This window comes from Phyllobates terribilis, unplaced genomic scaffold (genome assembly GCF_046119375.1).
Source record: "Phyllobates terribilis strain yellow unplaced genomic scaffold, ASM4611937v1 Scaffold_5__5_contigs__length_657084704, whole genome shotgun sequence".
Classification (NCBI taxonomy): domain Eukaryota; kingdom Metazoa; phylum Chordata; class Amphibia; order Anura; family Dendrobatidae; genus Phyllobates; species Phyllobates terribilis.
The window spans coordinates 366,732,471-366,760,395 of NW_027362765.1; the positions used below are offsets into that span (position 1 = coordinate 366,732,471).

The 27,925-nt window shown below is 43.7% G+C and overlaps 1 protein-coding gene across 3 annotated transcripts in view; it reads left to right on the forward strand.

Moving 5' to 3' along the window:
* SORCS1 (sortilin related VPS10 domain containing receptor 1) overlaps nt 1-27,716 on the forward strand; it is a 951,041-nt gene extending 923,325 nt beyond the window's left edge. The window contains exons 24-27 of one of the 3 annotated variants that reach the window (XM_073684756.1): nt 1,057-1,156; nt 12,461-12,566; nt 12,649-12,812; nt 27,512-27,716. In XM_073684756.1, coding sequence (XP_073540857.1) covers nt 1,057-1,156; nt 12,461-12,566; nt 12,649-12,812; nt 27,512-27,576 — 435 coding nt within the window. In that variant the 3' untranslated portion in view covers nt 27,577-27,716. The remainder of the gene's footprint in view (nt 1-1,056; nt 1,157-12,460; nt 12,567-12,648; nt 12,813-27,511) is intronic. The other 2 variants (XM_073684757.1, XM_073684758.1) reach the window with 2 other exon arrangements.
* The last annotated feature ends 209 nt before the right edge of the window (nt 27,717-27,925 follow it).

Here is a 27,925-nt window from a genome sequence, read left to right on the forward strand (position 1 = left end):
AAATAAAATCATGCTTGTGAGTTTGCATAATCACATTTAACATTTCATGGCATTTGCAGAACATCATAATCCTCGGATGTGATAGAACAACTCTGCTTTATGTTAGACAGATGCGCTGGAAACCTCCTCAACCTGCAGCTACTCGCCGGTCAAAGTTCCATTTGTATTTCCTTTATTCTGTTTATAGATGAGATCAAAGGTTTTTTCACGGTCGGCATCTCCAGTGGATTACGCTCTTCTGCCTAAGTTCAGTTGTCTTTTTTTTTTTGCTCACCTTTAAACTTTACTGTATAGACTGTGACAGAATGAGCAGAGTCATTTCATTGTCATTTAGGCACATGGGATTTCTGTTGTACTGCTGGAGTCCTATAGGCAGGATAGTAATACTATAAATTATATATTCACAGGTAAGGCTCGGTATGCTGCTCCTTAGTCTCTTGTTTTTCCAATTTTTGTCATTTTCATCACGTAATAAAGTTATGATTTTTTTTACAAAACAGTTGATAATCTTCTCCACTGTTCAATCCTTACTCGATTTGCAACTAAACCTCAAGTGTATTTAAAAATAAAATTAGTAATTTAAATTTGTCTAAACTTCCGTTTAGTGTTCAGTCTCTGTTTCTCTGATACAGAGCACCAAATCTCCTGCATAGAGGAAAAAAGGTAATTGATACAATTCTGGTTACCTGCAGCCACCACTAGAGGGAGCTCAGAAGCTTTCTATATACTGTTTATATAGGTTACTGTATGCTGTAGGCTTCCAAGCTCCCCCTAGTGGAGGCAGGAGTTTATCATTAATTTATTTCTGCATATGATTTGATTTTATTTGCATTATTTATAGAATTTCCTGCTTTTATGACAAATATGATTTACAGGCAAAATAATATTGGATTATACAGTAAAGAAAAAAAAAAAAAAAAAGTTGGACGATGTTTCTAAAGTTCATTAGTTATTTGTAATGTGAAACTAAAAATATATATATTCAGTTTCCTGGAAGGAAAAGGTGTTTTTTTTTACCTTCTGGTCTCATTGGATCTTATTATATTATTTTCTTAGATCTGTGATGTTTTCATCAGCAAACTGAATCAAGAGATGGTTCATTTCGAGCTGAAGCCCGGAGTCCGTATTATGGTTCATGCCGCTCATCTAACAGCAGGTAACAGGAAAGTCTCCAGAAGAAGCGTTTTAATCATAAAGATTATTATTATGTGAGGAATAAAATGTAATTATGCTATGTTATCATTTATGTATCTTCATATTGTGCAATGAGTTATTAGATTGCATAGAGTTAGATAACGATTCTGGTGACATCAATGAATTCACTTTTATCTATTGATACATTTTCCCAATGAATTCATCATTTTATATAAAATTATTTGTTTTTGTTTTGTTGCGTTCCAAGATATTTCATTCCTTTTTTTTTAGAGAATTTACTGTAACATAAATGTATGGGCTGCCCCTAATGCGTCATTGCTAGTTATTTATGGTTTGTTTTATCCTTCTTATAATTAAAAAAAAACAACTAGATTTTAATGCCATTATTTTTGCAGACAGTACAGTGAGGCAGCCTGGCAGAACTGTCTGTACCTCTATAGTTTAAATGGAGAGACAGGTAGGCAGTACTATCTGTACCTACATAGTTTAAAGGTAGAATTGTTTCCCTGTTTCTCCATTTAAACTATATAGGTACAGATGGTCCTGCCTCACTGTACTATCCGTACCTATATAGTTTAAATGGAGAAAAATGGAGGCAGTTCTACCTTTAAACTATGTAGGTACAGATAGTACTGCCTACCTGTCTCTCCATTTAAGCTCTGTAGGTACAGATAGTTTAAATGGAGGGTAGGGGGTACTATCTGTGCCCACATAGTTTAAATGGAAAGACATGGAGACGGTACTATGGGTATGGCGAGACAGAGAGGCAGCACTGACTGTATCTACATAGTTTAAGTGGAGACACAGGGAGGAGGTACTATCTGTACCTACATAGCTTAAATTGAGGGATATGCAAGCAGTACTCTAAGTATGGAGTGACAGAGAGGAAGCACTATCTGTACCTATATCGTTTAAATGTAGAGACGGGGAGGAGGTACTATCTGTACCTACATAGTTTAAATTGAGGGGTGTGGAGGAGGTAAGATCTATATCTACATCTTTTAAATGGAGAGACAGGGAGGTGGTACTATCTGTGCGTCCATCATTTATATCAAGATGCAATGAAGCAGTGTTGTCTATATCTACATACTTTACAGAGTGAGACAGGGAGACAGTACTATCTGTGCTAGCATCAATCACATGGACATAATTTGTCTACATGTCTGAAGATGTTCTGTCCAAGTTCATCACTGACTTTTGCTAAGGACAGCAAACGGTATTTTACCATTCTCAGGTCAAGGGCAGGGAAGGTGGACCGATAATACCGCCTGTTTTGTTGGATCCATTATTTTCCAGATGTAAAGGTTATTATCTGAAATGTCATGAAATAGAAAATCATAAACCCACAAAGATTTCTCGTGGCCATGGACAGGTGGGATCGTGACTAATAATATAAAAGGGAATAAGGCAGCGAGGAGGTTTACGACTGCATACATGTGTATTAGCGCCTATAGTGCCGTCATATGCCTCCTCCCATAGTGCCATCCACTGCCCCCCTCCCATAGTGGTATCCACTGGCCCCTCCCATTCTGCCATCCACTGCCCTTCCCATAGTGCCATCCACAGCCCCCCATAGTGTCATTCACGGCCCCCCTCCCACAGTGCCATCCACTGCTCCCTACCATTGTGCCATCCACTGCCCCATTCCATAGTGCCATCCACTGCCCCTCCTATAGTACCATCCACTGCCCCACATAGTGTCATTCACTGCCCCCCTCCCATTGTGCCATCCACTGCTCCCTACCATTGTGCCATCCACTGCCCCATTCCATAGTGCCATCCACTGCCCCTCCTATAGTACCATCCACTGCCCCACATAGTGTCATTCACTGCCCCCCTCCCATTGTGCCATCCACTGCTCCCTCCCACAGTGCTATCCACTGCCCCCTCCCATTGTGCCATCTACTGCCCAATCCCATAGTGCCATCCACAGCCCCTCCTATAGTACCATCCACAGCCCCCTCCATAGTGTCATTCACTGCCCCCTCCCACAGTGCTATCCACTGCCCCCTCCCATTGTGCCATCCACTGCCCCCATCCCTGAGTGCTTGCTCACGTCTCAGACTTCCATCCACAGCTCCTCTCCAAGAGTTCAAGCCACAGTCTATTTCCCAAAGTGCCAACTACTGCCTTCCTGCCGGAGTCCCTCTCACTGCCCCCTTCCAGAGATCTAACCACGGCCCTTCTCAGAGTGCCAGATGCAGCCTTCCCTCCAGAGGACCAGCCACTGCACGCTCCCACTGTGCTGGCTTTAGAAGTCCCTTTTCGGTATCTGGGTTTGAGATGGCCAACCTAGAGTCTATCACAAATCCATTCACACAGTGCCTCTAGATGATACCTCCATTGGTGCCTTACATGAAGTGCTTGCCCCAGATCTCTATGGCTCACTTGAGTCCTATTCACTGATATCCTATGCTCAGGGCTGTATTCGCCACTAGGCCAGTGCCTAAGGTGGCAGGATACAGTAGGCGGCGCCACCATGAAGGGAATTTTTTTTTTTTAAAGTTCCCCCTTCTTCTTACCTCCGTTGGACTGCATATGAAAACCGCCATCTTTATTGGGGGATTGAGGAACGGGGTGTGTGCATGGGCAGGGGAGCACCGATCAGTTCCCTGCCCCGACAGAAGAAAAAATCATAGAGGTGAAGCACCTGTGATGATGTCATGCCCATGTGACTATTGTGGGCGGAGCCATGCTTCAGATTGCAAGTGAAAAGTTTTCTCTGGCAGGAAGCAGCAGACCAGGCACTGGTGACAGGTAATTAGCCTGCTCTCCGTGTGCTCATGTTCCCTATGTGTGGGGGTTAATATGGGAATGTAGACTACATATGAGGGTGCAGGCTACATGTGCAGGTACATATGAGGGTGCAGGCTACATGTGCAGGTACATATGAGGGTGCAGGCTACATGTGCGGGTACATATGGGTGTGCAGGCTACTTGTGGGGGTACATATGGGGGTGCAGGCTACATGTGCGGGTACATATGGGTGTGCAGGCTACTTGTGGGGGTACATATGGGTGTGCAGGCTACTTGTGGAGGTACATATGGGGGTGCAGGCTACATGTGGGGGTACATATGAGGGTGCAGGCTACATGTGCAGGTACATATGAGGGTGCAGGCTACATGTGCGGGTACATATGGGGGTGCAGGCTTCTTGTGGGGGTACATATGGGGGTGCAGGCTACATGTGCGGGTACATATGGGTGTGCAGGCTACTTGTGGGGGTACATATGGGTGTGCAGGCTACTTGTGGAGGTACATATGGGGGTGCAGGCTACATGTGGGGGTACATATGAGGGTGGAGGCTACATGTGCAGGTACATATGAGGGTGCAGGCTACATGTGCGGGTACATATGAGGGTGCAGGCTACATGTGCAGGTACATATGAGGGTGCAGGCTACATGTGCGGGTACATATGGGTGTGCAGGCTACTTGTGGGGGTACATATGGGGGTGCAGGCTTCTTGTGGGGGTACATATGGGGGTGCAGGCTACATGTGCGGGTACATATGGGTGTGCAGGCTACTTGTGGGGGTACATATGGGTGTGCAGGCTACTTGTGGAGGTACATATGGGGGTGCAGGCTACATGTGTGGGTACATGTGGGTGTGCAGGCTACTTGTGGAGGTACATATGGGGGTGCAGGCTACATGCGGGGGTACATATGGGAGTGCAGGCTACTTGTGGAGGTACATATGGGGGTGCAGGCTACATGCGGGGGTACATATGGGAGTGCAGGCTACATGTGGGGGTACATATAGGGGTGCAGGCTACTTGTGGAGGTACTTATGGGGGTGCAGGCTACATATGGGGGTACGTTTGGTGGGTGCAGGCTACATGTGGAGGTACATATGGGGCTGCAGGCTACATGTGGGGGTACATATGGGGCTGCAGGCTACATGTGGGGGTACATATGGGGGTGCAGGCTACATGTGGAGGTACATATGGGGGTGCAGGCTACATGTGGGGGTACATATGGGGGTGCAGGCTACATGTGGAGGTACATATGAGGGTGCGGGCTACATGTGGGGGTACATATGGGGGTGCAGGCTACTTGTGCAGGTACATATGGGGGTGCAGGCTACTTGTGCAGGTACATATGGGGGTGCAGGCTACTTGTGGAGGTATATATGGGGGTGCAGGCTACATGTGGGGGTACATATGGGAGTACAGGCTACTTGTGGGGGTACGTATGGCGAGTGCAGGCTACATGTGGGGGTACATATGAGGGGTGCAGGCTACATGTAGGGGTACATATGAGGGGTGCAGGCTACATGTAGGGGTACATATGAGGGTCCAGGCTACTTGTGGAGGTACTTATGGGGGTGCAGGCTACATGTGGGGGTACATATGGGTGTGCAGGCTTCATGTGGGGGTACATATGGGGATGCAGGCTATTTGTGGAGGTACATATGGGGGTGCAGGCTACATGTGGGGGCACATATGGGGGTGCAGGCTACTTGTGGAGGTACATATGGGGGTGCAGGCTACATGTGGGGGTACATATAGCGGGTGCAGGCTACATGTCGGCATACATATGGGAGTACAGGTTACTTGCAGGGGTACGTATGGCGAGTGCAGGCTACATGTGGGGGTACATATGGGGGTGCAGGCTACTTGTGGAGGTACATATGGCGGGTGCAGTCTACATGTGGGGGTACATATGGCGGGTGCAGGCTACATGTGGAGGTACATATGGGGGTGCAGGCTACTTGTGGAGGTACATATGGGGGTGCAGGCTACATGTGGGGGTACATATTGGAGTACAGGCTACTTATGGGGGTATGTATGGCGAGTGCAGGCTACATGTGGGGGTACATATGGGGATGCAGGCTACTTGTGGAGGTACATATGGGGGTGCAGGCTACATGTCGGCCTACATATGGGAGTACAGGTTACTTGTGGGGGTACGTATGGCGAGTGCAGGCTACATGTGGGGGTACATATGGGGGTGCAGGCTACTTGTGAAGGTACATATGTGGGTGCAGGCTACATGTGGGGGTACATATGGGAGTACAGGTTACTTGTGGGGGTACGTATGGCGAGTGCAGGCTACATGTGGGGGTACATATGGGAGTACAGGCTACTTGTGGGGGTACATATGGGGTTGCAGACTACATGTGGGGGTACGTATGGCGAGTGCAGGCTACATGTGGGGGTACATATGGGAGAACAGGCTACTTGTGGGGGTATATATGAGGGGTGCAGGCTACATGTGGGGGTACATATGGGAGTACAGGCTACTTGTGGGGGTATATATAAAGGGTGTAGTCTACATATTGGGGTACGTATGGCGGGTGTAGGCTACATGTGGGGGTACATATTGGGGTGCAGGCTACATGTGGGAGTACATATGGGGGTGCAGGCTACATGTGGGGGTACATATGGGGGTGCAGGCTACATGTGGGGGTACATATGGGAGTACAGGTTACTTGTGGGGGTACGTATGGCGAGTGCAGGCTACATGTGGGGGTACATATGGGGGTGCAGGCTACTTGTGAAGGTACATATGCGGGTGCAGGCTACATGTGGGGGTACATATGGGAGTACAGGTTACTTGTGGGGGTACGTATGGCGAGTGCAGGCTACATGTGGGGGTACATATGGGAGTACAGGCTACTTGTGGGGGTACATATGGGGTTGCAGACTACATGTGGGGGTACATATGGGAGTACAGGTTACTTGTGGGGGTACGTATGGCGAGTGCAGGCTACATGTGGGGGTACATATGGGAGTACAGGCTACTTGTGGGGGTACATATGGGAGAACAGGCTACTTGTGGGGGTATATATGAGGGGTGCAGGCTACATGTGGGGGTACATATGGGAGTACAGGCTACTTGTGGAGGTATATATAAAGGGTGCAGTCTACATATTGGGGTACGTATGGCGGGTGTAGGCTACATGTGGGGGTACATATTGGGGTGCAGGCTACATGTGGGAGTACATATGGGGGTGCAGGCTACATGTGGGGGTACATATGGGGGTGCAGGCTACATGTGGGGGTACATATGAGGGGTGCAGGCTACATGTGGGGGTACATATGGGAGTATAGGCTACTTGTGGGGGTATATATAAGGGGTGCAGTCTACATGTGGGGGTACATATGAGGGGTGCAGGCTACATGTGGGGTACATATGAGGGGTGCAGGCTACATGTGGGGTACATATGAGGGGTGCAATCTACATATTGGGTTACGTATGGCGGGTGCAGGTTACATATGGGGGTACATATGAGGGGTGCAGTCTACATGTGGGGGTACATATGGGGGTGCAAGCTACATGTGGGGGGTGCGGGCCGTATGTGCGCGGTACCTAGAGCATCACAAAGGAGGTGGAGCTGAAGATAGAAGGAATTTTTACTGTAGACAGTGAGGGGAGGGGTACATATTAAGGGCACAGTATAGAGGGAGTACAGTGTGACGAGGGGGCATTGTGGGGAGGGGCACGTTATTCAGCCTATGTTACTATTTATTATGTACTGAAGATGGGGACAGTGCTATAGTTCAACATGCAGGTACAGTGTACAGGCCATAGATGCTGCATTCCATAAAGGGGGTATATACAGCGGCATGTAAAAGTTTGGGCACCCCTGGTCAAAATTACTGTTATTGTGAACAGTTAAGCAAGTTGTAGATTATGTGATCTCTAAAAGGCCTAAAGTTACAGATGACACATTTCCTTTGTATTTTAGGCAAAAATATAAAAATATTTTCATCTTTTACATTTTAAAAATTACGAAAAGGAAAATGAGCTGATGCAAAAGTTTGGGCACCCCGCATGGTTAGTACCTAGTAGCGCCCCCTTTTGCAAGTATCACAGCTTGTCAACTCTTGTTTGAGGGATTTTCATCCATTCTTCCTTGGAGAATTCCTCCAGTTCTGTTAGATTCCTGGGGCGTCTTGCATCCTCTGCTATTTTGAGGTCTAGCCACAGATTTTCAATGATGTTCAGATAAGGGGACTGTGAGGGCCATTGTAAGACCTTCAGTTTGCGCCTTTTGAGGTGGACTATTGTGGGTTTTGACGTGTGTTTAGGATCATTATCCATTTGTAGAAGCCATCCTCTTTTCACCTTCAGCTGGAGAAGACAGAGCCCCATCAACTAGTCAACGGCTAATTAGCACATGAAACTTTTTTTTAAACATGTACTCAGGTGTTGAGGGCTGGTTAGGCAGGGAATTTAACTTTTATGTTTTAGGCACCTTAATTTTGAGCAGATCCTTAGACCCCCACCAATCGCTCAAAAGACGTCTTAAGAGTGAGCAGCTCCGTCGACATTAGCACACGCAATGTGGAGTACAGATGTAGCAGAGAGTCATAGGCTCCTAAGTTCCTAAGGTCTTGTGAGTGGTTGGTGGGGGTCTCAGAACCCGGACCCTACATAATCTCCTCAAAATAAAAGAGCCTAAAATATATAAAAAAAATCTACCATAATTGAAGTTACTCTTTAACTGTTTAATAGCGCTACTGCCTGCATCTCATCAGCACTGTGATTCCTGTATGGCCGCAGTCTGATGATCGCTGGTAACAACAACTCCCATCATCTCCTTACCATGTTTAATATCATACTGGGAGTTTCAGGTTCACACTCCCAGCCCGGGGCTCGCAGGATCGCCCCCATCTCCTGCTGCCACCGCCATCTTCCTTCAGCAATGACCCTGCCTCCTGGGACCCCGCTCCACCACAGCCGCCCCCCCGGTAAAAGAGGACTATAAGAGGCTCCACTATTTTATTAAAAAAAAAATGTTTTCCTATTTTACGTACCAAAATTTGGGGTGTGTCTTATGAACCTCAAAATAAGGTAGTTTTAATTTTAACCTGACATACAAAGAGACAAAAAACGTAAAATAATGGGTTTCTCTTGGATTTTAACAGTTGCGCGGATGTGTGAACGTAGCCTTAGGGCTCATGCAGACGAGAGTATAAATTGTTCTTGTGTTCTCTGTTTTTTGATCAGATCGCGCACCGATCAATATTATGCAATAGTCCTGTTCAGACGAATGATTTTTTTTTTCTCGGTCCGATTGTCCATGAGAAAAAAATCTCATCATGCAGAACTTTCTGCTAAGTCTCGGATGAGACTCACACATGAAGTCTATGGGGGCGAGGAAAAAAAAATCTGATCCCACACGGAATATCCAAGTGGCATCCAATGATTGCAGATAGATTTCTATCATAAACCAGGAAACGGTACGTGATCATGGACATGTGCTACAGTAGTTGTATAAAAACAGACGTAAAAAACTGACACATGGATAAAAATATGGAAAAAATCGTCCCATTTTTCTGGATGAAACAGGCGATTTTCATGCACTCGTCTGCAGAGGCCCTTAGACTGTCAGATATGTGATATCGGCGAGTCTGGCCGACATTAGTCTGGTGTGTATGGGGGACTTAACTACTATCTAAAGGGTATGGGCACTTTTATTCTGACTTGCCAGTAGGGGGCGTCACCACTTAGAGTGCCTAGGGCAGCATGAACACCAAATACGGCCCTGCCTATACTGTATCTCTGCAGATAGATGCTCAGCATTGGTTGCCCAGTAGAGAGATTACTTGCCATAGGTCTTCTCGATGGGCCAGCCATGGTTTTCCCAAAAGTAGAAGCTAGAGATACCGCCATACAGTGCACCCACCTCACTGCACCGCTGCTCACAGATCGGCCACATGTTGTCCCTGAGATGCCATTACGGATGCCCACATATGGTGCCCGAGCCACGGATTCCCACCTATGAATGTGGACATGTTGGAAAGCAGGACCATCCATAGCTCCGGCACCGGCAAAACCACCATTCACTTTTCCTTGTAACAGGAGTGGGCAGGAAACATCTGATTCCTCACCCGTAAGAGAATATGATCCTTATACATGTCAGATATGTCAGAACCTCAGCGTTATTTGTAAAGATCGTGCTGCCTTTTGATCAGATGAGGGCTCCTTGATGGTATAACAGATGTGGTGGAGTCTACAAATAAGAGGAGTATTACCCAGAGACGTCGTCTCTGAAGAAGGACGGATGCTGATAAGAAGGTCCTCCGCGTGGAGCTGCTTCTGCGCTCCGAGCTCGCTTCTTAATAAGATCCTTGGGAATAGCAATTCATGTTTTTGCATCCCATTAGCGGCTGAGCAGATGTTCCGCTCGCCCTGTTTGTACATGCGCTCTACATGCCAATTGAGTTTTCCTCTGGCTACCGTGGGATCTATTAGTCGGCAGGTAAATGTTTCTGAAGCTTAATTAATGAACTGCTCTTCATCATACTCACTTCTAACAATAGTTTCCACAGAGGACAAAACAATCCAAAACATTCACGTGACTGCTTTCCAGAGTTCAGGTCAATTTTTCACTTTTAATTGGGTCCTCAGACCTTTAAAGGGGGTTGTCTCCGGTTCTTATGTGGTTAAAATTGCAAAGTGATGGGGAAAAACAATCAATTTTTGCAATTTATTTCGTATTAAATATCCTCTACGTTCTAAACGATGGAAACATTTTTAATTCTATAGTGTAAATCTCGTGGACTAGGTTATCGGCCAACCTGCGGTCTTCAGAGTAGCCGGTTACCTAGGTAAGAGCTTGTGCCGGTAGAAAGCTCTGATTTAGAGTGGCCATTGTGCACGGTCAATGCTGCCTCCGCTAGGAAGAGGGCACAGGTTTGACCAGCGACGCAAATGTGCAACTGGTCAGAGCTGTCAATCATCAGGAATGCGCAGTCACCTGGAAGCCTTCGACCAGGAATGGTGCGGTCTTGAAGAAAAGAAGTTGAGACAATCCCTTTGACTTCATGCACCATTAAGTGTTATTAATGGGGCACTTCCCTTTGACACCACTACTGAGGCAGCAGGACCACGCACAGTCCCTTACTAAGCACTATGCCCCCTTTATTGTAATGATCAGTGTAGATTCTGGAGGATGGAGCACCAATGATCAAAAATGATGACTTGTGCTAATATTCCACATTAAAAAGAATTCTCCGGACCTAGGACAGACTATCAATGTTTGATTGTAAGGTGTCTGACCTGGCTTGTCCGTATCGATGGTCATGCCTGCTGCCGCAGCCTTCAGTACCATTATAAGCTGCAGTACTATGCATTGCCTCCTACACGGGTGAAGCTTGGAATAATCACATCCATGGCATGTCACTAATCTAATCGCTAATCCAGAGAAGGCAGGAAGCACGGTCCTGATTTATATAGTTGTCCTCTTCTAAGTGTTTTCTGCCCAGTGGTGGTCCCGGCCATCTGGCTATCCTGAGAACTGAGAAGACCCCAGTTGGTGCAGTTCTCTGCACATTAGTTGAATAGTAATAATGTAGAGAATCCTCTACCCATGTAGTTGTCAATGGTTGGAATTCTGACAATTATTGGTGGCATATCCAAAATAAGATGCCATCTATGTAAATTCCCGGAGAACTCCATTATATCTGAGTTATTTCTGTCCAAAGGATAAATGATAACTGGATAATTACTGGGAGCCCAACTGATCTCGAGGCCGGGGCTCTGAAGTGCTCAGCGTGCACGCCACTGCTCCACTTATTGCTCAAGTGACTGCCCGAGGCGGCTGCAAGCAGCACTCCGCTGTCGCCGACAGTCACATGGACAATGAATGGCGTGCAGATGTGAATGCTCGGCCACCGCTTTGTTCTAATGATGATTTCGAAGCCTCATAGTTGAGATTAGTAAGGGACCCTCTTGGTGGTTGGACCCCCCATCGACCAGCAATTTATCACTTATCCACCATGTAGTAATAAACTTTTACATTTTCACTTCTTTTTTTTACATCTAGGTGAGTTCTTTAGTGTTTTATAGTAATGGTGTAATTTGAAGCTCCAAAAGAGAGTACATCTTTCTCTTGATACCATATGGGCCCACCGACCTCTATGGACTTTAATATTGCTTTCTACAGATCTGTAATATGCACGTATAGATCCTTGGAAAAGTGACTTATATATGTTCCCATAAAGTCATTGAAGACATCTTATGATTAGAAAGCGAGATGATAAAGCGTCATCAGAGAATGCAATGACCTGGAGGAGACCAAAAATAACCTTCAAGATCAGTTGTCCTCTGTAGAGTCCCTAAAAGGTCATGGTTCCCCTAGTAAAGCAAAGGTGTTATTTTCAGCAGAAGGTGCCACCGGTGTCATCTCTATTGGATGACTTGGAGACACTTGATGGCTGAATGTCTAGGACCTGAGGTTTTTGTGATCTGATGGCTTTGAGAACCTCAACACTTTGTGGACAGTTTGCGATATTTCACAATCACATGTTGCACTCGCTAGATCGATAATCTCCGCTCCTTTGATCTTTCCAGCCCCCTTGGTGGACCTGACTCCGAGTCACAGCGGCTCTGCCATGCTGATGCTCTTATCGGTGGTCTTCGTTGGACTGGCCATCTTCGTCATCTATAAATTTAAAAGGTAAACCCAGTCCTGTTCCTCGTCAGCGGTGTTTACAACAATGGCCGCCCAAAAGCAATGACGTCTCTGTTAATGTTTTTAGGAAAATTCCTGGAATTAATGTTTATGCACAGATGCAGAATGAGAAAGAGCGAGAGATGGTCAGTCCAGGCAGTCAAAACGAGAGCTTGTCACCTAATGTCCCTCACACTCAGCCGATGGGCCCTGAGCAGCCGTTAGAGGGCAAGTTGGAAACACGGCCCATAGGTAAATAAGTAGCTAGTCCTAACTGGCTGTACGGGAACCCAAGTGACCAGTCTTGCCTGTCTGAATGACCGAGCACTCTGTATAACCCTTCCTTCCGCTCTGAGACATTGTGTCATCTTTATTACTTATTCCTTCTGTCGTATCCCTGTCTTCTGTAACTAACCCCGAGACGTGCGGGTGATTGATCCTCCACCGATGGGTGCATCCGGAGGAGGAGATGAACTCTTAACCGGGGCCGATGGTCATAATTCTAGAAGTCACTACCGATCCTGAATTAATGAATGAATCGCATTAAACAGAATCAGCACCGGGAGGCGCCGTCTACATGAAAGGGCTCAATAAAGGTTCATTCCACATTCCCTTTCAATACTCGGAGCTAAAATACCAGGTTTTGCTTTTTGTACTTTCTGTTGAAGACGAAGATTGGATTTTGAGGCTAGAAAGCAATTTCAGAGCAGTATAATGGGAACGTTAATAATAAAAATGATCAGGAGCAAAAATAGATAATAAAGCACAATGTGCACAGGGCTCTGTTCATATAGGTCAAAACTGCACCTACAACGCTGGTCCCCAGCAAAGAAGACCCCACATGACGGTGATCAGACTGGATCATACTGTATGTATCACATTATATCTTATATAGATACATGAATGTATCCATGGAGCCTCATAAATCAGACATCTCCTGTACCACCACCGCCCGCATCATATCGACAGGAGGTAGAAACATACAAAGTAGCAAAAAAGCCAAAGGAAAAGTAGCCGATAACGGGCAAGAAATGAGTATAAACATTGCTCCTCTGCAATCATCGTCTCCGATTCATAGATCAATACAAATATATCTTAAAGGGCATGTCCATCTTTAAGACAAGAGTTTAAGTTCCATTGTTAACAACTGGATTAGATATCTGTAACTTTGCAATATACTTCAGAGCTGCATTCACAACTCTGCTATTTTTGGAAACAGTCATTTAGCTTTATTAACATAATAGAAACAGCCTGAAGTTTGTTCTGACTCCACCAACAGAATAGTGAGTGCAGCTCTGGAGTATAATACAGCATGTAACTCAGGATCAGTAATGCAATGTATGTACACAGTGACTGCACCAGCAGAATAGTGAGTGCAGCTCTGGGGTATAATACAGGAGGTAACTCAGGATCAGTAATGCAATTTATGTACACAGTGACTGCACCAGCAGAATAGTGAGTGCAGCTCTGGAGTATAATACAGGATGTAACTCAGGATCAGTAATGTAATGTATGTACACAGTGACTGCACCAGCAGAAAAGTGAGTGCAGCTCTGGAGTATAATACAGGATGTAACTCAGGATCAGTAATGTAATATATGTACACAGTGACTGCACCAGCAGAATAGTGAGTGCAGCTCTGGAGTATAATACAGGAGGTAACTCAAGATCAGAAATGTAATGTATGTACAGTGACTGCACCAGCAGAATAGTGAGTGCAGCTCTGGAGTATAATACAGGATGTAACTCAGGATCAGTAATGTAATGTATGTACACAGTGACTGCACCAGCAGAATAGTGAGTGCAGCTCTGGAGTATAATACAGGATGTAACTCAGGATCAGTAATGTAATGTATGTACACAGTGACTGCACCAGCAGAATAGTGAGTGCAGCTCTGGAGTATAATACAGGAGGTAACTCATATTTAGAAGTAGAGTCGGTTCAGTATAAGATCAGTAATGTAGTATGTGTTTCTCCTCTGCAGGATCTCTCTGCGGCCGGTGATACATGCCATACACAGCTGTTCATACATTTTCTTAGTTCTTGGTCTCTTCTACCTTTCAGCAGAGCTCAGTACGGCCGGTGCTTTTTGTCCTTTAAGATGTCCACATTTTTGACAATGTTAACGCCCTGGATTGATATAAAATATAATATTCTCACAGATTCAAAGTTGCAATGTTCTCTGCGTTGCACATTTAAACCCTTTTTAAGCCTTTTCAGCAAGAAATTAGAGGATCAGCACCGCGGACAGCAGCTGAAACAGCCAAATGCAAATGTGACACTCATTCCTCTGAATTTTATGAGGCTGAGATTAAAGGATCCTTTAATAGGACGGCAAGTAAAATAGACTACAAAAGGACGGCGGGAGGAGGCCGGCGCAGTGCAAGAAAGCCAAGTCAGCGTAAACCGGCCAGAGTCCATCTACCGCCGACCGAATAGGCAGACGTCTGGTGCCGGGCATCCGGGGGGGCCACCAGGGCGAGGGGGTTATTTTATCACTCTGGGGTATTTAGCAGAAGCACTAGGACTGCATAGCAATGGGTTACACATCGGGAGTGAAGAAGGTTAATGGACGGCCAGAAGGAGAGGGAAAGGCTTGACCCAGTGAAGACTTTGTTAAAACTAATTCTTGAAACATCGTAGTTTTGGAATTTTTACCAAGGACAGAAGCAGCAGATGGGTTTCCTCCGCCCGGCTCCACTGCTCCTATAGCTTGCGCCCTCCGTGTTAACTTCAATTAAAAAATAAAAGATTAAAAATGGAGATTTTTGTTGGTGACAAAACTAAAGAACATCGCATCGTGGATTATTCTAGGAGTCTGAAAGATGAATCCCATGGGCCAATATATCCATTAATTACACATTAAATCCACTCCCCATCCAGCACTGCCCGTCCGGTGGTCCTTACCGGTGTAGGACCTCTGTCCTCAGCCATCCGGTGCTGTCCATAGACATGTCAGAGCTAAGAGGAGTGATCAATGGAGACCCGTAGTGTGATGGTCTTCTATCCCATATCTATCTATCTATCTATCTATCTATCATCTATCTAATATCTATCATCTATTATCTGTTATCTATTATCTGTTATCTATTATCTATCTATCATCTATCTATCTATCTATTATCTATCTATTATCTATCTATCATCTATCTATCTATCTATTATCTATCTATTATCTATCTATCATCTATCTATTATCTATCTATTATCTCTTATCTATCTATCTATCATCTATCTATCATCTATTATCTATTATCTATCTATCATCTATCTAATATCTATCATCTATTATCTATCTATTATCTATCTATTATCTATCTATCTATTATCTATTATCTATCTATCTATCTATTATCTATCTATTATCTATCTATCTATTATCTATTATCTATCTATTATCTATCTATTATCTATATACACTGTGTGCAGAATTATTAGGCAAATGAGTATTTTGATCACATGATACTTTTTCTACATGTTGTCCTACTCCAAGCTGCATAGTCTTGAGAGCCAACTCCCAATGAAGTAAATCTGGTGATGTGCATCTCTGTAATGAGGAGGGGTGTTGACTAATGACATCAACACCCTATATAAGGTGTGCTTAATTATTAGGCAACTTCCTTTCCTTTGGCAAAATGGGTCAGGAGAGAGATTTGACGGGCTCTGAAAAGTCCAAAATTGTGAGATGTCTTGCAGAGGGAGGCAGCAGTCTTGAAATTTCCAAACTTTTGAAGCGTGATCACCGAACAATCAAGTGTTTCATGGCAAATAGCCAACAGGGTCGCAAGAAGCGTGTTGGCCAAAAAAGGCACAAAATAACTGCCCTGAATTGAGGAAAATCAAGCGTGAAGCTGCCAAGATGCCATTCACCACCAGTTTTGCCATATTTCAGAGCTGCAACGTTACTGGAGTATCAAAAAGCACAAGGTGTGCAATACTCAGGGACATAGTTTAATAAATAGTTTATTTTTTTATAGCGCCAACATATTCCGCAGCACTTTACAAATTTTAGGGGGGACTTATACAGACAATACAGAATAAGCATATCTCATATCGAACGGAGTGAGGTCCCTGCTCGCGAGCTTACAGTCTATGAGGAAGTGGGGGAGACACAAAAGGTAAAAAGTACATATATTGTATAATGCAGCCTTGATATACTGAATAGGATAAATAATAATACATGGACTGGTCGCCAGCCAGTATGTGTGCAGTCCTGACAGAGGCTTTTATGTGCATGGTTGGTTTGAACCCGAAGTTGAAGAAGATTTTAATATGGGGGAAAGCTGGGATGGACAGAGTGTGTTTAGGTGATACGCCAGTCTAAAGAAATGTGTTTTTAGGGTTCGCTTGAAACTGTGGGTATTGGGAATTAATCGAACTGTCCTGGGTAGTGCATTCCAGAGAATTGGCGCAGCACGCGAGAAATCTTGGAGACGGGAGTGGGAAGTTCGGATTATGGAGGATTTTAGTTTCAAGTCATTTGCAGAACGGAGGGCACGTGTAGGGTGGTAGACTGAGACAAGGGAGGAGATGTAGGGGGGTAATGAAGCATGGAGCGCTTTGTGGGTAAGCGTGATAAGTTTAAAACGAACTCTATATTGGATGGGCAACCAATGCAATGACTGGCACAGGGAAGAGGCATCGGTGTAGTGGTTGGCGAGGAATATGATCCTGGCTGCTGCGTTCAGGACGGATTGGAGAGGGGAGAGTTTAGTAAGAGGGAGACCGATTAGTAGAGCGTTGCAATAGTCAAGACGAGAATGAATAAGAGCGACAGTAAGAGTTTTTGCCGAGTCAAAGGTGAGAAAAGTCCTGATTCTTGAGATGTTTTTGAGGTGTAGATGACATGAACGAGCGAGTGATTTGATGTGAGGAGTGAAAGAAAGATCTGAATCAAAAATGACCCCAAGACAGCGGGCTTGTAGCTGGGGAGTAATGGTTGAGCCACAAACGGAGATGGCAATATCGGGCACAGGTAAATTAATGGAGGGAGGAAAGACGAGTAGTTCAGTTTTTGACAGATTCAGTTTTAGGTAGAGGGAGGACATAATGTTAGACACAGCAGAAAGACAATCACTGGTCTTTTGTAGTAATGCAGGGGTGATGTCCGGAGCAGAGGTGTATAATTGGGTGTCATCAGCATAGAGATGGTATTGAAAACCGAATCTACTGATTGTTTGTCCAATAGGAGCGGTGTATAAGGAGAAAAGAAGGGGGCCTAGGACTGATCCTTGAGGAACCCCGACAGTAAGAGGAAGTAGGGAGGAGGAGGAGCCGGCAAAAGACACAGAGAAGGAGCGGTCAGAGAGATAAGAGGAGAACCAGGAGAGAACCGTGTCCTTGAGGCCAATAGTGCGGAGCATAGTGAGGAGGAGCTGGTGATCCACAGTGTCAAATGCTGCAGAGAGATCCAGGAGAATCAGCAGGGAGCAGTGACCATTAGATTTAGCTGTTAGTAGATCATTAGAGACTTTAGTGAGGGCAGTTTCAGTAGAATGTAAAGAGCGGAAACCAGATTGTAGAGGGTCAAGAAGAGAGTTGTCTGAGAGATAGCGGATTAGACGGGAGTGGACCAGGCGTTCCAGGAGTTTAGAGATAAAGGGAAGATTGGAAACAGGTCTGTAGTTGGCCGTGCAGTTCTGGTCGAGGGATGGTTTTTTAAGTAATGGATGTATGCTGGCATGTTTAAAAGAAGAGGGAAAGATACCAGATGAGAGGGAAAGGTTGTAAATTTTAGTTAGGTGAGAGGTGACAGCTGGAGCAAGGGACTGAAGGAGATGTGAGGGAATAGGGTCGCTGGTGCAGGTGGTAGGGCGAGAAGATGCAAGGAGCCTGATCACTTCATCTTCCGTGACTGGTTCGAAGTCAGAAAATGAGCAAGATACAATGTGGCGGGGGGGAGCATGCATAACATTTGGGGATTGGGAGAAAATTTCCTGTCGGATATGGTCAATTTTTTCTTTGAAATAGTTAGCCAGATCGTCAGCGCTGAGGTCGGTGGTCGGGGCCTGTGCTGTTTGATTGAGGAGAGAATGAAACGTGTCAAAGAGTCGTTTAGGATTATTGGAAAGTGAGATGATGAGGTTGTTAAAGTAGGTTTGTTTGGAGAGGTGAAGGGCAGAGTTATATGTTTTCAGCATAAATTTATAGTGGAGGAAATCTTCGGGCAGATTTGATTTTCTCCACAGCCGTTCAGCGCACCTGGAGTACCTCTGGAGAAGACGTGTTTGAGGCGTGTGCCAGGGTTGTCGCCTTCTATGCCGAATTGTTCTTTGTGTAGGAGGTGCGGCTTCATCCAGGGCGCATAGCATTATTTTGTTATAATGCTTTAATGCAGATTCGGGACATGAGAGGGAGGAGATTGGGGCCAATGATGATTGCAACCTTTTTATAAATTTCTGGGTGTTAATGGCGCGTAAATTTCTATAAGTGTGGACGGTGGGAGTGTCTTGAGTAGAGTCACAGTTCTTGACAGAGAATGAAAGAAGATTATGGTCAGAGAGTGGAAGGGGAGAGTTAGTAAAGTCATGTACTGAGCAAAGCCGGGAGAAGATCAGGTCCAATGTGTTCCCGTCCTCATGTGTAGGAGAATTAGCAAGCTGTGAAAGGCCGAAGGAGGAGGTTAATGATAAAAGATGCGTGGCAGATGGGGAAAGAGGATCGCCAATTGGGATGTTAAAGTCTCCCATGATTATCGTGGGGATGTCGCAGGATAGAAAATTTGTAAGCCAGGCAGCAAAGTGATCCAGGAATTGACGGGGGGGACCTGGGGGGCGATAGACAACCGCCACTCGCAGGGAGAAGGGCCGGTAGAGTCTGACTGTGTGGGCCTCAAAGGACGGGAAGATAAGGGAGGGTACAGGGGGGATAACCTGAAAAGTACATTTTGTTGAAAGAAGCAGACCAACACCTCCACCTGATCTGTTGTCAGGTCGCGGGGTATGAGAGAAATGTAGGCCACCATAGGAGAGAGCTGCAGCGGCGGTGGTGTCCGACTGCTGGATCCAGGTTTCAGTGAGAGCCAGAAGGTTGAGGGAATTAGAGAGGAAAAAGTCATGGATGTAAGAGAGTTTATTACAAGCTGAGCGTGCATTCCAAAGGGCACAGTTGAATGAGACAGAAGATATGCAGGGAATATTAATGAGATTAGCAGGGTTTCTGAATGTAACAGGGAAAGAGTTAGTGTTATTATTACTGGAGGGTCCTGGGTTGGGAGAAATATCACCTGCGACTAATAGAAGGAAGATACAGAGAGTGAGCAGATGATTGAGTGATTTGTGAGAGCGTTTCCTGCGTTGTATGGTGGGAATGAATGGATCTGCGTGGTATAACATTGTGAAGAGAGCATGACAACTGTACATAGGAGAAGAGAGGAGTGAGGGATTAATATGGATGAAGTGTGCCACATTTGTGGGAGAATGGTGAATGTGGATGATTGTAGCAACCAGAAAATAAATGGCACAGATACAAATGGTGAATACTGTTTGCCAAAAAGATGACCTGGAAGCAAGTTTGTTTAATTGTCTTGCATGTCTTACCTGTCTCCTGCCCTGTCCAACTGCCATTTTCTAACTGCCAGGGCACTTTGCTAAATTATGGCACTTCGATAAAGTATGCATAAATGCTATATGCATAAATGCCCCCGCATAAATGCCTCCCCTTAACTAAGTCTCAATATATAGGGACGTATCTGCTTAGATCTGCACAGATTTAACTCATTAACAATCAATCACTAGCTTAAAAGACAACAGGAGACCATAAAGTGCAGGGAAAAAACAAAAACAAAACAGACTAGTAAACTCGGCATGGATCATAAACTCTTAAAGTAAGTGTGATGACCTTTAAGTATCATGGAATAAAAAAGCTAGAGGAGTGAAAAAATATATACCAGAAATTGATAGGCTGCAGAGCATTGCATGGAGATATAATGCAGTTTTCAGGACAGATCACACAAGCAGTGAAAAATATATACCAGAAATTGATAGGCTGCAGAGCATTGCATGGAGATATAATGCAGTTTTCAGGACAGATCACACAAGCAGTGAAAAATATATACCAGAAATTGATAGGCTGCAGAGCATTGCATGGAGATATAATGCAGTTTTCAGGACAGATCACACAAGCAGTGAAAAATATACACCAGAAATTGATAGGCTGCAGAGCATTGCATGGAGATATAATGCAGTTTTCAGGACAGATCACACAAGCAGTGAAAAATATATACCAGAAATTGATAGGCTGCAGAGCATTGCATGGAGATATAATGCAGTTTTCAGGACAGATCACACAAGCAGTGAAAAATATATACCAGAAATTGATAGGCTGCAGAGCATTGCATGGAGATATAATGCAGTTTTCAGGACAGATCACACAAGCAGTGAAAAATATATACCAGAAATTGATAGGCTGCAGAGCATTGCATGGAGATATAATGCAGTTTTCAGGACAGATCACACAAGCAGTGAAAAATATATACCTGTAAGAAGAGAAGAAAGATGAATATTAGCAATGCCATTTTCTAACTGCCAGGGCACTTTGCTAAATTATGGCACTTCGATAAAGTATGCATAAATGCTATATGCATAAATGCCCCCGCATGGCCAAGGTAAGGAAGGCTGAAAAACCACCACCTATGAACAAGAAACATAAGGTAAAACGTCAAGAATGGGCCAAGAAGTATCTTAAGACTGATTTTTCAAAGGTTTTATGGACTGATGAAATGAGAGTGACTCTTGATTGGCCAGATGGATGGGCCAGAGGCTGGATCAGTAAAGGGCAGAGAGCTCCACTCCGACTCACACGCCAGCAAGGTGGAGGTGGTGTACTGGTATGGGCTGGTATCATCAAAGATGAACTTGTGGGACCTTTTCGGGTTGAGGATGGAGTGAAGCTCAACTCCCAGACCTACTGCCAGTTTCTGGAAGACAACTTCTTCAAGCAGGAAGAAGTCAGTATCGTTCAAGAAAAACATGATTTTCATGCAGGACAATGCTCCATCACATGCATCCAACTACTCCACAGCGTGGTTGGCCAGTAAAGGTCTAAAATAAGAAAAAATAATGACATGGCCCCCTTGTTCACCTGATCTGAACCCCATAGAGAACCTGTGGTCCATCATAAAATGTGAGATCTACAGGGAGGGAAAACAGTACACCTCTCGGAGCAGTGTCTGGGAGGCTGTGCTGAGATCTACAGGGAGGGAAAACAGTACACCTCTCGGAACAGTGTCTGGGAGACTGACTGTGGTGGTGGCTGCACGCAATGTTGATCGAAAACAGATCAAGCAACTGACAGAATCTATGGATGGAGGCTGCTGAGTGTCATCATAAAGAAAGGTGGCTATACTGATCACTAATTTTTTTGGTTTTTGTTTTTGCATGTCAGAAATGTTTATTTCTAAATTTTGTGCACTGATATTGGTTTTCCTGGTGAAAATAAACAAGTGGGATGGGATTATATTTGGTTTTTATTAAGTTGCCTAATAATTCTGCACAGTAATAGTTACCTGCACAAACAGATATCCTCCTAAGATAGCCAAATCTAAAAAAAAAACCACTCCAACTTCCAAAAATATTAAGCTTGGATGTTTATGAGTCTTTTGGGTTGATTGAGAACATAGTTGTTGATCAATAATAAAAATAATCCCCAAATACAACTTGCCTAATAATTCTGCACACAGTGTATTATTTATCACCTATCTATTATCTATCATCTATCTATCATCTATCTATCATCTATCTATTATCTATCATCTATCTATTATCTATTATCTATCTATTATCTATCTATTATCTATCTATTATTTATCACCTATCTATTATCTATCATCTATCTATTATCTATTATCTATCTATTATCTATCTATCATCTGTCTATTATCTATCTATTATCTATCTATTATCTATCATCTATTATCAATCATCTATTATCTATATATTATCTATTATCTATCTATTATCTATGTATCTTCTATCATCTATCTATTATCTATTATTAAGAATTAAAAATTCTTAAAGAGAATCTATAGCCAGGTTTTTGCTGTGATATCTGAGAACAGCATGATGTAGGGGCAGAGACCCTGATTCCAACGATGTATCACTTACTGGGCTGCTTGCTGCAGTTTTGACTGTTTTCTCTGCTCAGATCCAGCAGTTCTCTGAATGTTGAGCTCTGTATAACCCCGCCCACACATCTGATTGGCCGCTTTCTCTGTACATTGGCTGATTTCTGCACAATCAGTGGTGGTGGCGGGGTTGGACTACCTTGCAGCAGTCTTACTAGTTCTCTATTGATTCCTGCTGATAAAAAGTGATTTTATCAAAACTACAGTAAGCAGCCCAGTAAGTGACACATCACCACATCACTGGAACCAGGATATCTGCCTGTACATTATGCTGTTCCCAGATTAGGTGGCAAAAAAACTTGTGACAGATTCCCTTTAACAGCCAAAAACACAGTGCATGTATTAAAGAAAGAGAATTTTTGAGAAGTACAACTGCCTAACAGTGAACCAAACCCCCCGCTGTGATGATAATCTCCTGGTTTTATGCTCATTGAAACACCCAAAATGTAAAGTATATTCCCAGAATTATGCATCAAAAACTCAAGTAGCGCAGATCCTGCTCCACTCCTTGGATAATTAGTATGGAGTGGTGAGAAGAAGGCAATTATCTCACACGGGGAAAGATTTGGCCATAAACCAAGAGTAGGAGCACGGAGGGGAACGGCAGCCATGCCAAGTACTCATGTTATTAACAGAACAGTCTATACCTCAGTGTAGTGTAACGGCTAAATATCGAGAGCGTCGCAAGAGAGGAAAGACGATAATAACTAGTGAAATCTTCTACCTCCTCGATAACATTCACGAAGAAGAACGATGCTACTGTCTGATATGAAGCATTGTAACAACTTTTTTGAAGGCATCTAGAATTTCTAAAAAAATATATATTTTTGTTTTTTTTAAATTGCGTCATCAGCTAAAGTAGATGGTTTTAAAATTATCAAAGATTCTAGATTATCAGATGCAGGAAGAGGTTAAAATTACAACTAAAAGGTAATAGGAGCAACTAAATGGTTGATAAATGTGAGCCGGGTGAGAGTTTGACGACTGGGATGAGCTCGAGATTGGATAAGTAGGAGAAGTTTGAATGGATTGGTGCTTGACCATGGGTGTTGAGTGAGAGTGGAGGTGAATGGTGAGTGGCGTGTAGTGGCCATATATTCTTGATCTCCTCTATGCAAATTCCATAACATTTGTGGGCTAGAAGTTCTATATTCTCACCTGGTGAGGCAGATTCTGTAAATCATTGGTCAGGGTGAGCAGCATGTACCAGACTCGATGGTACAGTGGAAATAGACTTTACATAACTCAGTAAAGACCAGTATAGCAGGGTATTCAGGATGACAAGTAAAGCAGGAAGAAGTAAATACAGCTGGAGGGAAGTTATACACAGGAACTTGCAGCAGGAAGATGGTTAACCACAGGTTTCGTAGAAATGCAATCATTGACTTGCAGCAGGAAGACAGTTTACCACTGAGTTATTAGAGACATATAAAGGCAATCATCAAGAACTTGCAGTAGGCAAATGGTTATTAGATTAGTTTATAATTAGGAACTTGCAATAGGAAGATGGTTAACCATTGGGATGTTACAGACGGTCAACAACAGGGTTAGTAGAGAGGTTTATATAGGATCAAGTACTTGCAGCAAGGAGATGGTTAACAACTGTATTATTATAAACAAATATGCAATCAAGTACTTGCAGCATGGACATGGTTAACCACAGAATAAGCAAAAACATATATGCAATCATGTACCTTGATAACAGAATGAATCTTGCCCCAGGATTCACTGGGCAGAATGTAGAATGCTGGAAAGCAGAGGGAAGTTGTGAAAAGGATAATTAGCCAGCTAGCTGAAGCAAAGACTGGAGGAAACTGAGGTTAACTCCTGAAAAAGCATGTAGTAGAAAAGTGTTCTACTTTTCTGAATACTAAGGCACTTATGTATGTGTGAGACTTCCTTAAAAGACCTTGGATGATGATGTCAGAGATGCTTTGTGGGTTATCAGATTAATACCAGCCTAGGAGCTGGTCATAGTAGAAGAGAGCAAGGTCCAGCACTGGAGTCGGGGCAGGTGAGTCACAAGTAGATCTGATCTAACATTAATCATCTCTCCAATGGATTGATGGTGCCTTGTCTGCTAGGATAGAAGTAAACCCCTTCATAAACAGCCATTTTGAATTTAGCATTTTCATTATTTCCTTTTTTTCCAAGAGCAATAGCTTTTTTTATTTTTCCATCAACTTAGCCATAGAAAGGCTTATTATTTTGTGGAAAGAGTTGTAGTTTAGAATAACTCCATTTACTTTACTGTATAATGTCTTGGAAAATAGAAAAAAAAAATCCAAGTGCAGTAAAATCGTAGTGTAAAAAATTCTGCAACTGTGTCATAGTCATAGGCGGATTATAATGAGGGCAATCTGGCCTACCGCCCGGGGCCTTGGTCCTCCAGGGGGCCCGGGGCTCCGGGGTGTCTATAGCCAGATTGCCCTCATAGTTTTTTCAGTTTTGCTTTTTGCGAGTTTTCATTGTGCAGTAACAATGAGCCGGTAACGTGATTCTCCAGGTCAGTATGATCATTGCGATACCAAACTTGATGCTCAACGCAATTCTGGTGTTTTTAATTGTATGGGATATTTTTTTTTTTTTTGATGGATCAGATCTCTTTGGATGCAACCGAAAATGTACTCAGTTTTCAAAACCTTTTTTTTATTTTTTATTCTACTTATTAGTTGCCTTAGAGGACTTGCTTGATTGTTATTTTTTTTTATACTGTAAAACTTCAGGATTGCATTATGGAATCAAAGTATTGTTCTCCTATGACGCCCAGCCACATGATTAATAGGAAACCTCAGGCTGTGTCCACATGTTACTTTTTTGTTACAGTTTTGTCACAAAACCTCAATGATTTCCAATTCCTAGTGCCAGCAAAGTGAATGAGATTCCTAGTGTTAAGTGCAAACATTAAAGAAGCACTCCTCCTCCTCTTCCTCCCATCAAGGTTTTTATCCTCTTAATATATTGCAGGCATCATATTATACAGCATTGTGCACTTACAATTGCTCATTTTCCCTTTCTACCCAGTTAATTCTTCTCTTTACGCTGCTGTATCTAGAAACAGGAAGTCTCTTGTCCCTGCATTTATCGTTCCTCTCTCCATCTCCTGACCCAGTTGCTCCTTCCTCCTCCCTGCCAGGGACTTTTGCAGTGACTGATGACTCATGCAAGGAAAATTGACCTCCTGTTTCTACATAGAGCTTAGAAGGACTCAGTCAGTTAGTTATTAATCACATGATGTCATAGACCTAATGGAAAAGAGAAGAATTTACTAGGTAGAAAGACAAAATGAGCAATTGTAAGTGCACAATAATGTATAATATAATATGATGATTGCAATATATTAAGAGGGTAAAAACTTTGATGGGTGGGGGAGGAGGAGGAGTGCTTCTTTAAGATCCACAGTAGACTTTTCTTTACCAAAAACAGGTCTCTTGGCAGGAAAAATGCTACATAAACTATAGGGGTTTTGCATTAGTTTTTTATGCTTTTTAATTATTTTTTTTTCTCTTTTATTTGATTCTTTTAAAAACTTTGCAGAGGCAGAGAGTTGACGTGCTGAAGATATTTAAAATTCTTGAAATCTGCAGGGAAAAAATAGGCAGCATGTGCCTGACATTTGAGAAATCTCATGCACTTTGCTGGTACAGTAAAATGCTGTGTTTTTTCAAGGTAAAAAACACGTGGAAAAAACGCAGCCAAAACGCCATATGTGAAGAAGCCCTAAGGTGGACAATATGGGTATTCTCTTCAGAAGGAGCTGTTCTGCAGTACTTGCTATCGGCCACTGCACAGAGCTGCAAAGTGCAGCTTCATTGAATATTTCCATCTGGCCGCCCCTGGAGCTGCTAGCAGCTGTTCGGCGGGGGCGCCATGAGCCGAATCCCAACTGATCTATTAGTTATCCTTAAAGGGGTTCTCTGGGCATTTGATGTGCATAAATATCCAATGATATCCAATGATATCATATGCTCGGGGAACTCCTTTAAGGAGAACCAGTACTTCCACCATGTTTTATCATGGGCATTGCACTCTCGACTCTGATGAAGGGCAAAGACCCCAAAACTGGTCATCTGTGCATGAATTTCTGGTTTAACATCTTTCTCTGGTCATGTTGCAAAACTCAACAAAGGCTCAGACATTGAGAGATAGAGTAGCAGCTCTCCTATAGAGTACCCTGAAAGATGGCTAATTTGTACCTCTCGGGTCCATGGTCCCGGTCTCTTTTATCCGGCAGTACTGTCTGTGATCATTGCTGAGGGGGAATACTTGGGTTTGGATCTAAGTTCCGGTGTATGCTTTGATGGTCAGTTTAACTTTGTAAGCCTTCAAGACTCTTCCAAGAAGTGGGTGACGTAGCCTCACCTCCATTAAAATGGTGGCCCATATCAGCCACAACTTCAACTCCATTTCCAAAAAAGACAAACTGGAGCAAGCTTCTTGGTAAGTATTCATTTCCCTGACCTTGAATGGTGACCTGGAAGGAAAGTTGACTTCCTACTAGAGTTCCTCCTTGTCCCGAGAAAATCTACTATGACAATATGAGAACTTGAAGACCTCACCTCTACATAAAGGTCTCCATAACCACTAACCAAGCTTCTGACATGATGGTAATGATGTTGGATGGAAGCCTCTCCCTCTCCTTCAATTTTTTCTCTCCGTGTGGTCTTTGGTGTCACCTCCTTGTGGTCCTCATGTCTGTTTCCAGTGCCTTCAGCAATAACGTTCCAAATATTATGAAATCCAACTTCATTGTACTATTGCAACTTTTTGCATAAAAAAAAAAAAAGATGAAATAATTGTGTAACATTTTCTTTCCATTCCTCCCAGGAAGTATTTCAATGGTTGCTGAAAATCAAAGCACAAACGAAAACCCGACTTATGTTAATGTGTGAAGGAAGAAAGGAGGGCAGGAAAGAAGGAAGGACGGCAGCCCACCCGGGCTCGGACTGCTCCCAAATTCTGAATAAATCTGAGGTTTTTAGCTTTAACGCCGAAGAAGAGGACGAGTCGTCACCTCGTGTAAAGGCTACAAACTCCGTGGGACACATCTACCCTCTTTTAAACTCACTCGTTGTTTGTACATGATCAATGAATTGACGTACACCAGAAATTTGCATGCTTTAACCCTTTCGCTGATCGAGAGGACTTGCAAAAATATCACCTGTCTTTTAGCAGTGAACGGGTTAAAAGAGCATTTCCCCCTCCCCCTAAAATAATAACTAATATAAATATAAATCCTTA